General features: G+C 40.6%; 1 protein-coding gene across 2 annotated transcripts in view; it reads left to right on the top strand.

The window, feature by feature from the left end:
* Positions 1-71: 71 nt before the first annotated feature.
* The window catches only part of LOC112107731 (cAMP-dependent protein kinase catalytic subunit beta), a 118,430-nt gene continuing 103,006 nt past the window's right edge, over positions 72-15,495 (top strand). For both annotated transcript variants that reach the window (XM_026655932.2, XM_026655931.2), the window contains exon 1: positions 72-276. In XM_026655932.2, coding sequence (XP_026511717.1) covers positions 231-276 — 46 coding nt within the window. In that variant the 5' untranslated portion in view covers positions 72-230. The remainder of the gene's footprint in view (positions 277-15,495) is intronic.

Here is a 15,495-nt window from a genome sequence, read left to right as displayed (position 1 = left end):
TGGAGCACGGAGGAGGCGCCTCCTCGGCCGTCATTTCCGCCGTGTGTTTGAGTGGGGGCGGGGGGGCAGAGCGCTCTCCTCCTCCTCCGCGGCGGCCGGAGACACAGACCCAGCGCGGGGTGAGGGAGGGGAGGCAGCCGAGCCAGCCGCAGCGCCCGCGGGCGGAGCCGCCAGACACCCCCTCCCGCCGGAGCGACGCCGCACCCTCCCCCCATCGCCCCGTCCCGGCCATGGGGAACGCAGCCACCGCCAAGAAGGGCAACGAGATCGAGAGCGGTGAGTGAGACCCCGTCCCCTGGGGAGGGGGCCCAGCGGGCTTGGGCCCAGCGCGCACACAGGGCCGGCCCAGGCCCCGCGGCCTAGCGGGCTGCAGCGCGGAGCCCCCTGACCAGCGCAGGCCTTGCAGCCGGGCTCTGCCTAGCCAAGTGCCCGGTACCCGGGGGGCTGCTCTGCGCTGGGGGATCCAGGCTGTAAGGTGCCCGGGTCCTCCAGCCTCGCGGCTGCTGGTGCATCGCCCATCCCTGGGCTTAGTGTCTCGAGCAGCATGGTTGTAAGCGGCTTAAATCGTCTTGTCCCAGCCTGCAGCAGCCCCAGCCTAGCGTACCGCCGAGCCAATGCCGCGCCGACCCGCTGTGCCAGGCTGTCCCACAGCAGGTGTCTGTCACACTCCCAAGCTGCTGCTCTACGAGCTTCTCCCATCTTAGTCGGCTTCCCAAAGAACCAGCCTCCTTCTGCAGGAGGAGGGGTTGCTCTAAAGCAGTCTGTCATCCCCCTAGCCTTCAGCCTTTCAAATGTTCCACAACGCTTATTTCTCCACCCCTGTACACACCTTTGATAGCAGAGACGACATTGAGTTGGTATCATTATACAGCTTTCTGACTATGCTGTGATTTATCAGTGCATGTGTATTTCTATCCTTACTGGTGTGAATGTAGGACAGAAACTCCCCAGTCTTCCTGGATTGCTGAACATTGTCATCTCCTCCCCCACAAACTATGTAGGAATCCCATTTAGTGTGTCTGTATTGTTGGGATGTATAAGTTCTACTCATTGAAGTATTTATTTAGGTATATAGGTAAAATGTTTATTTTAAGTTACTTTTGGTTTTTACAAGTGAGCAATGTAGTTCAATATTGAACTATGTGAATTAGTGGATTTTTGGGTTTTGTTCCATATCATCATGATCCTTAAATAATTTAAAACTGATTAAATGCACCAAACTCTTTTTTGTTTGTTAACTGGCTCGCTAACTACTTTATAACTTTGGATAAGTTTCTGTTGGGTAAATTGCATGGCAGGGTCCAATGTAAAACTGCTTATTTAAAGAAATACTGAATGTTTACAAATGCTGTATTCTTACAACACTGTCTTACCTCTGTCAGTAAAAATACCATTCGATTATTATAAATGAAGGAATTTTAAATTTGTTGTTGTTGTCACTGTTTGTTTACTTTTTCCATTTATTTATCCCTTAAACTTAGTCCTGCAATCAGATTTATGCAGGTAGACCCCACCCACCACCACCACTCACACAGAGCTCCATTGATTTTTCTGGATTCATTTGCAGGATTGGACCTTGGCTTGGACAGTGAAACTAGACTGTTCAGTTTTAGTTTCTGGTTCAAAAGCACTAGTGTGTGATGGTAGAGTTTTGATTACAAATATTTTATGAGATATTTAAATACTATTTTGATCTTTTAAAAAAAACATATTTATTTGATTTTATAAACATAAAAATACCCTGCACTTGGACAACTTCTGAAATGCTTAATGACGAAACATTGTATTATACTTCTATGACAGCCATATTTCTGCTGGTTTATCTTGTTAAATTAAATCTTTTGTTAATGGGAGTAATAAAGACTTGTATTAGTCTTTTACACACCACCAAATAAAGCATTTAGGAATTCTGAGGCACACAATGTTTTTCAGAACTTCTCTCTCTCATTTTTAAAGTGTTTACTTATAAAATGAACGTTCTGGATAGATTGCAGCAATCAGATTTGTAATTTGTCAGCATACTTAACACTAGGAATTTCTGTAGTGACATTACTTTTGTAATTAGGAGATGAAATTGTCCTTTACTTCTCTATCACTTGTATAAGACCTGGAATTATTTACTATGTAGGATCAAATAATTGTAAATTTGAATGTAGTAAATTATTAGAAGCAAAAAGGGATATTCAGCCTTGTTTATAGGAGTAAAAGTCTCTCAGGAAAAAGAGTGATTTGGATTTGTTGTTAATGTCTGGTCTAAATTTTCTTTGATCACCCAGTCTTTCTGCTTCTCTTCTGAAGAGTATATGATGCTTGATTTGCATCATATACTCCAAACTCTAGAATACTTAATAATTTGGAATAAATTATGCAGGGTGGCAGCAGAAAAATAGGGGTTTACTAAAAAATAGGGATTATTAAAGGGTGATAATATGCCCTTAATCCATGTATGCAGCTCAGGGCATACTGAGGTTCCTGAAAGAACAATGGAGGGTAACTTGGCTTGTACTGATTACTACTTGCAAAAGCAAATGTAGTTTAGCTTAAGAGCTCTTTTACTCTCGGGTCAATTTAGATTATAACAGTATGGTTGAGTGGTCCATTTAGGTAGCAAAACCTTATACAATTAAATGTAGTCTTGATGTTTTCTTTAGCTTTTTTGTCTTTGTTACAAATGTCTTCAGTAACTAATAATGAACTTTGTATGGTTGCAGAATAAATAGTTGTATGTTAGTCGAAATAGTAGAATGCAAAACATAGTCTTAAAAACTACATCCAAACAAGACTTGCAAGTGAATGGAATCAAAATGGTAACTTTCAATCTACCACACTATGTTGTGTAAGGTAGTGTAAGATACTTTTTGTATGTGGGACTAAGAGGGAGTCATAAGTTGATGTGACTTACATCATATTGCTATCTAGTATGTAAGCAGGTGGATGTAAAAGTGGGATGTAGCCTACTTCACTTTATGTTTTTATATTGTTAGTTCCTTTTTCTGCTATGTCCCTCTCTTCCAGGCTATCATAGCATATAGTAAACTTATGCCTGGTCTACATCTAAACTTTAGGTTGATCTAGCTATGTCGCTCAGAGGTGTGGAAAAACTAATACCCTGAGTCACACAAACCTAAACCCCGGTATAGACATCACTGAGTCTGTGGAAGAATTCTTTTGTTGACCTATCTACCTCCTCTCAAGTGGGTAGATAAACCGTGGCAATGAAAAAATCCCTTCTGTTGCTGTAGCAAGTGTCTACACCAGGGGTTCTCAGGACAAATTTTTTGGTGGCCTCAGTGTGTGGCTGCCAACTCTTTCTGGTGGCCACTCTTGCACTGTTTCCTAAAATACTTAATTAGCTTTAAGAAAAACAATTAAATATGCACATCCAAATCATTATAATTTATTTATTGCTAGCTAGTAAGACCATTGTGAAAAGTGATATTAACATACAAATATCACTTTTCACAGCAGACTTACTCAGCCCTGCCAAGCCTGGGGACAAATTAAGCCCTGGATAAGGGGTTAGGGGAGGCGGGGGTGGAGAGTGGGGGCTAGAGCCTGAATCCCCGTCGCTGGAGCCTAGGGCCTGCCACTGTGCAGCCGGAGCCTGGGATTGGAGCCCAAAGCCCCGCTGCCAAAGCCTGCCAGCCCACCACCCCAGGATTGAAGCCCAAAGCCTGAGCCCCACCACTCTTGGGAAGGTGGGGAACTCACTGCCTGCCTGCTCCTCCAGCATTGTGCCCCAGGTGTCTCCATAGGGGGGCAGGGCCCAACCTCTGCTGGCAGCCCCAGCAACCAACACCAAGGTGGTGCATCCAGGAGCAACAGGGAGAGGGAGGGGCTGTTACTCCCCACACACACACAGCCCAGAGGGCTGTGGACGCAAGAAAAGCCCCTGGTGGCTGTATGTGGCCACAGTGGACACGTTTGAGAAACACTGGTACACTGTGGTGCTACAGTGGCACAGCTGCAGTGCTATAGCTGTGCCACTGTAGCATCTGTAGTATCATTGGGCCAAAATCAGAAGTGAGGTGTTATGGGGTGTGAAACAGAAAAAGTAAGCTGCTTTATCTGGGTGGACCCCATTGACTTTAATGGGGCAGCACATAGTATAAAAGTCTGCAACAGTTGAGAAGCTTGCGGGATAAAAGCATTCATAACTTGCATCCTGAGTGGATCAGAAGATAATGTAAATTACACAAAGTTGGACTTCCTTAAATGCATTTCTGCATTTGACCTTTTGTCTTTGTATACATTTAATAGGACACAATGGGCTAAGTCTTTATTTTTATATCTATATGACCCCCATTGAATTTCCTGTATCTGAGAACAAAGTTTGCCCCACTGTCTAAATAGCTAAATCTGGTTTAGCGCAATTTTAAATATAACATGGAGCAAATTCAGTTTAAAAAGAACCCTTTGTTCATTTACTGTAACTTATAGCTATCTGTGGAAGAAAAGAGAGAGAGAAATGTTAGTTTTATTAAGATGAATCTTTGTCTTGGGTGCAGTTTTAATAAAGGAAATATGACTTTACTGTAGACTTCTAAATTAGAACAAGGACAACAAATGACATTTGGTCTCATAAATAGATCTCTTGCTCTAGATCCGGGGTTCTCAAACTGGGGGTCAGGACCCCTCAGGCGGTCGCAAGGTTATTACATGGGTCACGAGCTGTCAGCCTCCACCCCAAGCCTCGTTTTGCCTCCTGCATTTATAATGGTGTTGAATATATTTTAAAGTGTTTTTAATTTACAAGGGGAGGTTGCACTCAGAGGCTTGCTATGTGAAAGGGGTCACCAGTACAAAAGTTTGAGAACCATTGCTCTAGAGTACATGATCAGTTTTATAATGTTTTAACATTATCTGGCCAGTCCAAATAGTGTTGAATAAGTTAACCACATCAATTGCAAAGTTTGTAGAAAGTATTTGTTCTTTCTATAAATTACGAGAAATCCAGTGCTTTTAAGTAATATGTATAGCTCTGCATTACTTGCTCTTTTTTTTTAATCTATGAAATAGTGCACACATGCAGTTACAACGTGAATTAGTTTAGAAATTATTTTTTAACCTTTTACCATCTTCTCTGAGGGAAGAAAGTTGTTGCAGTTTTGAATCTCAGAATAAAATCTTAAACTTAACCCCCCTCCTTCCCCAACCTTTTTTGGTTATACTAATATTAGTTACTAAATTGTATTAAAGAACACTTAGGTGATTAGAATATTCTTTAACTGCTATTTAATTGAAAGTTTTGTACACTTTTTCTGTTCTCTACATTCATATTGAAACTGCTCAATTGCTGTAACTTTTAAGTTAGTCACTCGTCTTTGTCCTTGCCACTTTTTTTTAAACAATAATGTGAGATATGGAGTTGCTTGATTTTTTTAAAAAACTTTTTTAGAGTTGATGTGGAAGCTTTTAAGATTAGGTGTAGTTTAATTTTAATTCCAAATGCCTCTTCTCATTATCTGAGAACCATATCCTGCACTTACAGGAATGGTTGGACTATGATCTAACAGGTCTTTACAAGTTCAAATGTCTGTGATCTTCAGATGTTCATGTTTGTTTGGGGGGGGGGGGGGAGGGGGATGGATAGTGGCTCCTTTAAGGGTCCCCCTCCCCCTCCCCCTCCCCTCCGTAGGTTAGGAAGGATTGTCTCACTGGGGGTGGGGTGGGAAGGTATCACCTGAGAGGGTGCTTTGGCTGGTTTGCTCAGATAAGTCATTGGTCCTTGCACAACTGGGAAAGTATATATAGACCCTGTGCCTCCAGCCTGAGCACCCTCTCATTGATTAGCATAGTACCAGGATTTTAGGTCTGCTGTGGATATTGTGTTAGTGGCCTTTTTTGGGACAGGTAAGGAATTTTCCCCTTATGGTGAGATTGGCCAGGATGGGGTGACTGTTCAAGTCTTCCCCACAGCTGTTCGGGGATACAGTGGAGTTAGGAGGAAAAGGTCAAGTTGTGACACTTTAGCAGGTGTCTGATGCAGGTGCTCATTTCATAAAGAGTCCTGTTCCCTGATTAAACTAGAATTATAAATAGACTTAAGGGAAGGCATCCCCTAAAGAAGCTGGGAAATGGGGTTGGGACTCCTAAGGTCTGGGGCAGTGAGGAAACATCCCAGTTCTTTAACCTTCATATGAGGGGAGGGCATTGGGATCCTAACAATGTTTTGGGGACTAGCTGTGGAGGGGTAGGGGTTGAGGGGCATCTCTCCACCAGGTTGAAATGATACATAATGTTGAGTGCCTGGTAATTCCCAGATGAATTAAGGTAATAAGGTTGTCATCTAATTAAACCATGTGCCTTGCATCTTGTGTTTATTTTTCCACGTGTCTGGGACAATGCGCATCTGTCACATGCTCGCTCTCCCCCTCTCCAAACTAGCAACACTGCAATATCTTCTGTATGAGGGAGCGCCTATTACTGTCAGCCCTTCTTTGCATTCCCCTGAATTATTTTGTAAGTAGTGCTTGTTTGAAAGGTGCCAGATAAGTAGATGCAGTGTGACCTTCCCCTAGCAGCCTTACCAGTCAATTTCAACGGTTCTGAAGACGCTACCTTTGGGGGTGTGGAGGGTTGTTTATTCTTCATGTCCAGTCATTATTTGGTCCCTCCGTCGAGACTACCAATACAAGTTAGTAATATTGTTGGCAGTTCCTGTAACATAGATGTTTGTTCACTAAGAATTGGACAGACCATCAGTTAATTTCATACAGCCATTCGCTGATACACAGCTATGTCATTACTCACCAGTGATATAGAGGTGAAAAGTTCTATACTCCATTTCTAATTTCCTGAGCCACTCAGTCCCCTGTAACAATAGTCTTTTGGACCTTTGGATGTGATATTTAGGGGTTGACTGTAGTTTTGTTCAACGGTAATAATCCTTTTGTACAGTGAGTTTATGCTCCTTGACTTTGAAATTGCCAATTGACAACTTCTGAAGTCTTGTTTACACATTTAAATACATTAGATATAGGGAGTATATCCTGAAGGGTACATAAGAGAAAATCTTTACTCCAGTGGTGTTTCTTGTACATCTACCATCCAAAAATAATAGATTTAAAATTGTTGTCCTATATTTTGTGCTCAAACTGTCTCTGCTATTTATTAGGTGGGCTTTCAGCATTAGTGTTTCACCTTCTGAAAATCAACACTAGTTCCAATTACTTGCTGAACTAACATTTGAAAATATCTTTGGTGGAATTATCCTAGTTAGTGTTTTGGGGGTGGTCACATATGAGAGTCTCCTTTCAAAAGAGACTTAAGATTAGAGTAGCAGAGGTCTTTCAGGTTAGCATTGAGCCAGATTTGCTGAAATGTGTGGGAAATCTTGTGCAATGCCAATTCATAGTTTGCCTGTCCATAAACTGTATAATTTATTTTGTTTTGATTTAATTAAAAAAAAAAAAAACCTGTTCACAGCTCAAAATTCCCTAACAGTAATTTAAAATAATACATAGAAAAGATAGTCATAGAGCAGCATAGCAAATTTATGTTAACATTTTGGAGTTGTTCTGTCCTTTCGAGCATTTAGCTACTGTCCCCTTGCTCCTGTTTGTGGGCTCAGATTGTTTTCCACTTTAAAATATCTTAAATCATTTGATGCATTGTTGTTATGTATTTGTTAGTAGTGCCCATTCATTTACCACCCCTCCACTCTCAGAAGCATGTCAGTATCAAAAGTCATGAACATGTTTTGAAGAATCGTTGAATACTTGGCTTTTGGCATTTTTAATGTAACTAAGGCTTTAGGCTTGTCTACACTTACATTTTATAGCGCTCTAATTTGCTGGCTCAGGGGTGTGAAAAATCACCCTCTTGAGTGCAGCAAGTCTAAGTGCTTTAAAGTGCTAGTGTAGAAAGGCTCCGAGCACTGGGAGCCACACTCGGAGCTAATCCCCTTGTGGAGGTGGATTACCAGGAGCACGACCATACTGCACTTCAAAGCGCTGCTGCAGCAGCGTTCCCGCAACAGTGCTTTGACGTTTCCAGTGTAGCCATGCCTTTTGTCTACCCTGGACAGTTATTGCAGGGATTGGTACCAACCCCTGGGTGATTGAGCAACCAATCTGAACATCTAGATTAGCCTAGCCCATGTGTTAGTGTTCCTACAGCAAATCCCTACCTGCTTTCCTGTGTCCTGACTATTTGTACACTCACTAGCATGTACCTGTGGGCATATTCCATGGTTCTTTGTGCCAAGACATTCTAGTATTCTTACCCAGTAAAATGTGTCAATTACAGGTCTTGCTGTAGGGATTGACAGCACAGTAGATGTAATCATGACCCCATGAGATAGGTTATCACGAATTGACTAGCCCCATGATTGCTTACGCCATGGTGTATCTTGCAGTGAAGATGCAGTCTAAGGGTTTGTCTTCGTTGCTGTAAAAAGCTGATGTTTTGCAGTGGGGTGACATTCATGAATTATCCTAAGGTAAAAATACATTGAAGACAAGGCATTTTAGTTTTACTGCAAGATAAACTTGCTGAGGCCAGGTTGGCTTCCATGAGTTTACATAGCTGTAAAACTATAATGTCTTGTCTTCACTGTATTTTTATTTTAGGATAGCTAGTGCATGCTAATTACCCCAGCATACAAAATTCAGCTTTTTGAGCAGTGAAGACAAGCCCAAAGAGAATCTCAAGTACTGCAAATCGGTAGTGGGTATTCTAGAAGAAGACAATTGTCACTTCATAACACCGAGAAACATAAAATATCTCTCCTATGACATTTGCAGTGTTGCTGTAGCCATGTGGGTGCCAGGATATTAGAGGGAAAAGGTGGGTGAGGATCCAATAAAAGATATTTCAACTTCTGTTGGTGAAAGAGAGAAGTGTAGCTCGAAAATTTGTCTCTTTCACCGACGGAAGTTGGTTCAATAAAAGATATTTCCTCACCCACCTTGTCTCTCTTCCATGACATGGTTGTTCTTTACCAGAGTAAGCGTGACATCCTGATGATTATCCTGAACCAAGTTTTTTCCATAAGAACAATAGAGAACTGTTGTGCTTTGTAGTGGCTGGTTCCTTTGGCTAGGTGTTATATCTGCTTGATAGAATAAGGTAGGCTAAAATAATTGACCATCTTATCTAAGTTGTTAAAACAATCAAGAAAGCTAGAAAATCCTTTTTCAACTTGAAGCATCATTCTCAGATGTACTAGCGTGTTCGGTCTATTTGATTGTTTGTAGGGTACATTTTTGGTTTGTTATCATACTGTAGCTGATAAATTTCTATCTTACTGTTAAAAATTTAGGAATGTTTAACCACAGGGCACCAGGAGTTTTGATTTCTTACTGCCAATAGCAAGTACATACTTGGTAAACTATTGCACTTGGGGTAAGCCTATGCTACAGCAGCCGCACTACAGCTGTGTTGCTGTGGCACAGTAGTTTTGACACTTCCTACATAGACAGAAGGGGTTTGTCCATCAATGTAGTTAATCCACCTCTCTGAGATGTGGTAGGTTGGTCAACAGAATAATTATTTCCTTGATTTAGTTGCGTCTACACCAGAGGGTTAGGTCAACCTAACTACAGAAATCAGGGTGTGAAATTTTTCACGTCTGTGAGTGACGTAGTAGCTAGGTTGATTTAATTTTTAAGTGTAGATCACGCCTTGCTGTTAGCACTGAAAAACAAACACACTAATTGTGGTATTAAAGAAGGGTGAAAGAGAAACCTGGCAGCCTGAGTAGCTATTGTATCAAAGGAGCAAACTTGAGATTCAAACACGAAAAATATCATTACTTTCTCTGCACCTAGAATCTGTTTTTTGTTCTTGTCCCTGACAAGTGAATTGGAGATGACATAATTAATGATACATATGCATAGATGAATAGACAGATAAACTCCAATAGTATTTATGGTGACTTTTGATTAATGTGATATTAAGCAGTTTGAATTTCTTTGTCTATGTTACAATGGGTAGTGGAACAGTAGGTGATATGTTTAATTTAGGGCTGTCAAGCGATTGAAAAAAATTAATCGCGATTAATCGTGCTGTTAATAATAGAATACCATTTATTTAAATATTTTTGGATGTTTTCTACATTTTCAAATATATTGATTTCAATTACAACACAGAACACAACGTGTACAGTGCTCACTTTATATTTATTTTTTATTACAAATATTTGCATTGTAAAAAACAAAAGAAAGTAGTTTTCAGTTCACCTAATACAAAAACTGAAGTGCAGTCTCTTTATCATGAAAGTTGAACTTACAAATGTAGAATTATGTACAAAAAAACTGCATTCAAAAATAAAACAATGTAAAACTTTAGAGCCTGCAAGTCTACTCAGTCCTACTTCAGCCAATCGCTCAGACAAACAGGTTTGGTTGCAATTTGCAGGAGATAATGCTGCCTGCATCCTGTTTACAATGTCACCTGAAAGTGAGAACAGGGGTTCGCATGGCACTGTTGTAGCCAGTCTCACAAGATATTTATGTGCCAGAAGCGCTAAAGATTCATATGTCCCTTCATGCTTCAACCACCATTCCAGGGGACGTGTGTCCATGCTGATGACAGGTTCTTCTCAATAACAATCCAGAGCAGCGCGGACCGACGTATGTTCATTTTCATCATCTGAGTCAGATACTGCCAGCAGAAGATTGATTTTTCTTTTTTGGTCCTTTGGGTTCTGTAGTTTCTGCATCAGAGTGTTGCTCTTTTAAGACTTCCGAAAGCATGCTCCACACCTCATCCCTCTCAGATTTTGGAAGACACTTTAGATTCTTAAACATTGGGTCGAGTGCTGTAGCTATTTTTAGAGATCTCACATTGGTGCCTTCTTTTTGTTTTGTCAGATCTGCTGTGAAAGTGTTCTTAAAACGAACATGTGCTGGGTCATCATCCTAGACTGCTTTAATGTGAAATATATGGCAGAATGCGGGTAAAACAGAGCAGGGGACATACAATTCTCCCCCAAGGAGTTCAGTCACAAATTTAATTAATGCATTATTTTTTTAACATCAGCACGGAAGCATGTCCTCTGGAATTGTGGCCGAAGCATGAAGCGGCATATCAATGTTTAGCATAACTGGCATGTAAATAATTGCAACGTCAGTTACAAAAGTGCCATGCGAATGCCTGTTCTCACTTTCAGATGACATTGTAAATAAGAAGCAGGCAGCAGTATCTCCCATAAATGTAAACAAACTTGTTTGTCTTAGTGATTGGCTGAACAAGAAGTAGGACTGAGTGGACTTGTAGGCTCTAAAATTTTACATTGTTTTGATTTTGAGTGCAGTTATGTAAAAAAAAAAAATCTAGATTTGTAAGTTACACTTTCATGATAAAGAGATTGCCCTACAGTACTTGTATAAGGTGAATTGAAAAATAGCATTTTTTATTTTTACAGTGCAAATATTTGTAATAAAATATAATATAAAGTGAACACTGTACACTTTGTATTCTGTGTTGTAATAGAAATAAATATATTTGAAAATGTAGAAAAATGTCCAAAAATATTTAATACATTTCAATTGGTATTCTATTGTTTAACAGTGCAATTAATCGCAATAAATTTTTTAAATCGCGATTAATTTTTTTGAGTTAATTGCGTGAGTTAACTGCGATTAATCGACAGCCCTAGTTTAATTATTATAGTTTTAAATTTGCAATAAGTTTAAGGTATTCATCTTCTAAATGGGCTTTATAGATGAGTGTGAAGTATAACTTAATCACAGATAAAACACCTCTCTCTATAATAAGACAATAGTTTTATTCAAATTAGCAATGTGCAGGCATTCAGTGTTAACTGACACATGGGTCAGTATGGTACACAGAGGTTCTAGTCATATAACTTCAGTTGGCAAGAATAGGGCAGGAGTGGGAAGGGAGAAAGTGTTGCAGGGCTAAAATCAGGTTGAGAGGTGGTACCAGTTTGAAAGTTTGAGACTATCTTTTAACATGCACCAGTATGGCAAAGGAATGTGGTATACATTGAATTAATTTAATATAGATTTGTCAGCTGTATCTTTAAAATTTCTGATGACTTCTGCTACAGCTTTGATATTTAATTTTTTCAATTAACATAATTTTTAATGGCTAATTTATGTTTAAGTAATACATGCATTGATGGGAAATACACAAAGCTGTAGTAGATTTACTGGACAAATAAACATTTAGCTGTACCAAAATAGCTTAGTGTATGTATGGTAAGGGTATATGCTTGTGAATGCGGATTATTTACCTGATTAAAATAATTATTTTGAGCTTTGGAAATCCTTTGAGCCTGATTGTCCCTCGCTTTCACTGGTGTGAAAAGAGAATCAGGCCCATTTTGAATACATCTATATTGTTGTACTTTTCTAAAGTGTTCTCTACAAATCAATAAAATAGTATTGTTCTTAGGGCTGCTGTTTTTAAAATTCCAGGCCTCAGTGATACATTTGGATTAGTGTTGGAGCCCCATTGAAATCCGGCACAAGGGTCCATCCAAGCAAGGTAGATTCTGAGACTGGGGCTCCAGCTTGTAAAATTATTGGGAGAATAGACTATCAATAGTGCATTCCAACATTACAGCCTATTGTCAGACTGGCTACTGTGCGTGTGTACTAAGTCTGTGCTCCAAATACTTTAGCTAAGTTATGTTTTTAAAAGCACTCATTTTCTGTAAACTGAATTTCAAAGTGAAATAATTTAAGATACTATTTCATATTACAGATTAATGTCCTGCATAAATATCAAATTGCAAAACAAAGCAGTTTGAGTTCCAGGAGTCTTCAATAGCTTCATATATGACTAGGTGACCTAGGAGGTTCATTGTGGATAGTGCTTCTGTAGAGTTGAACAATTATTTTTATATTCAGTAGAGTTTTGTTCTCCTTGGTGAATTTTGTGTATACCAAGTTAATGATAAAACTTTAGAAACTAAAATGAAAATTGAATTAATCTTAGATTTCTGTGCTAAATGCTTTTAATAATTATGGTGAAGAATGGTATAGCATTAGGTACAATAAGTTATGGCATACGGTACTTTATTTAAGGTAAATGTATCTCTGCCAAGTGATGGCCCCCATCCCTAATTGTCTACACTACTTTAAAGGATGTAGGTGGGTATGCAGTACATAAAAGTGGTCTTAACTCAATATTCATTTCAAGTTGATGGCTTACTTTTAAAGCGGAACACTATTACAGTTTTAGTCAAGAAACAATGTTAACGGGGAATGTTCAGACTCATACTTTATGCTGTCAGCTTCCAAAAAGTTTGCCCAGCTATCTGTACACCCGTTAGCAGAGCGTAATGCTTTGCGTCGTTACTCTCATTAGCTGCTATAGCATGTTTTTTTAATTTGAGGTAGCAAATAATAGAAAATAAACTTGTAAACCAACAACATATTGTAGAAATGTTTTAACAAGTGAACTTCATATTGTTTTATAAATGTAATTAAAAAAAACAAGAAAACTGAGGATTCCTCAAAAACCTGAAAGATGGAAACCCTACCAAGTGTTTTCATAGTACAACAATAATATTGCATTCTGACCTATTTATTTTTTTTCTAATTTAGCATATGTCTATGCTGCAAAAAAACACAAAACAAAACCCACCCCATGGCAGCGAATCTCAGAGCCTGCGTCAACAGACTCAGGCTTGCAGGGTTCGCTAGTGGCCTGAAAATAGCAGTTTAGATGTTCCCACTCGGGTTGGAGCCTGGCCTCTGAAATCCACCCCGCTTGCCTGGTTTCAGAGCATAGGCTCCAGCCTGACAGGCTACTTTGCTATTTTTACCCCTGTAGTGTGAGCCCCGCAAGCCTGAGTCAGTTGAGCCTGGCTTTGAGACTTGTTGCTGCGGTGGGGGGTGGGGGTGTCTGTCTTTTTGCAGTGTAGACATACTCTTCGCGCTGGTCTACACTACTGCGGCAAGTTGACCCAAGTTACGCTACTTCAGTTACGTCAATAACATAACCGAAGTCAATGTAGCTTAGGTCAATGTAGCACTGCGCTGGGTTGATGGGAGACGCTCTCCCGCCGACTTCCCTTACTCTTCTTGGGGAGGTGGAGTACCGGAGTCCACCTGCTAAATCGACACCACTGCATCGATCTCAGCAGTGCTGATCTACTGGTAAGTGTAGACATGGCCTTAGAAACGTCTCCCTCTTTGAACAGAACTGATGGTTTACCCTCACTCTACAATTAAATGTGCAACATTGAAGGGAGATTAAATGGCCTAGGCAAGGCCAGTAATCGTCGTCTTCTTAGTGTATGTGCAACGTGCCTCAGGTGGCATGTGACCAGGATTCATCACTGTATTTGGTCCACTGGTTGGATCATTAGCTTCCCGGCTTGAGCTGGGTACTGACGGGGAGTGCGACGTGTATGTTGATCCATGCCAGTAGTAACTGAGATTTATTACAGTCTGAGTGTCTGGTAAGATATGAAATACATTGAAAATTTCCGTCTAGATCACATCACAAAGCCACCCTTGTATTTAGCTAAATTTTTTAAAAATGCATTATTTTCACCCAGGCAATTCATGTAGAGTAGCAAAAAGTCTTCTATTAGTAGATATTAAAGAAATTGTCTCCAGATATTTAAGTAATACAGTATGGTTCCTTGTTAACTTGGCAAGCAAGCAAACTGGAAGAATAGAGAAAATACCTTTTCCCCCCCAATCTCTTTAGTTATGGTAATTGTAGGTGTTGTTTATAACAAAAATAGATCAAATATTTTCAGACAGAAGTAATTTTTTTTAAAATTGACAGTCCCTTTAAAATCATGTAAGTGAATAAAAAGTTTTGTTTCATCTTCCAAGCGTAACTCCCAAGGAGATTACCTAGATTCCTGGGGCTCTGTCTGCTGGCATCTCCGGGAGAGGTACACTGTCCCTGGTAGGGAGGGGGAGCCAAGGCAACCAATAGGGAGTGAGATGCCCTTCCCAGGGAGCTCAGGAAAGGGGAGAAGCCATTTTTTGAGACAATCTGGAACCAGCCAGGGCAAGGACAGGACTGGCTGTGTGGGGAACTGGTGAGTCCCAGGTCTGGAGGCAGGATTCCCCCTGAGAACTGGCCTCTAGGACCCGAAAGCAAGATCCCACAGCTGGGCTTTTCCCTCTCCACTGATGACTCCCAGTTTGTAGAGTTTTGCTGGGAAGCTTCCCCAGCCAGGCTGAGTAGCCCTCCAGCACCCTAGGTGAGACCAGTCACCACATGGCCAGCTCTGCTCTGGCTGCTAGTCCAGTGCAGCTGCCTGCTCTGAGTGTGTCTGGACGCTGGGGTAAAAAACTACAGTTTAAATTTTAGTATAGTTGTGTAATCTGCATCTTGAGCCCTGCACCCCTTTGTGGTGAAGGGAAATCCTGGGACCAGAAGCAGTCTGACTCCTGCCTGAAGAGGATCCCTGCCAGCAGAGCTCAGCCCCTCTGCAGTGACCGAGGAGTTCAGAGTCATCTCTGAACCTGAGGATCATTGATGAAATTTGTGAGTGCACCATCTTTTAGTTAGTCAGGGAAATTGTTTTGAGGACCCTACTCCCTGAACTGT

Source organism: Terrapene carolina, unplaced genomic scaffold (genome assembly GCF_002925995.2).
Source record: "Terrapene carolina triunguis isolate 2854851 unplaced genomic scaffold, T_m_triunguis-2.0 Scaffold211, whole genome shotgun sequence".
In the NCBI taxonomy this organism is placed as follows: Eukaryota; Metazoa; Chordata; order Testudines; family Emydidae; genus Terrapene; species Terrapene triunguis.
This window is presented reverse-complemented; position numbering and strand designations above follow the sequence as displayed.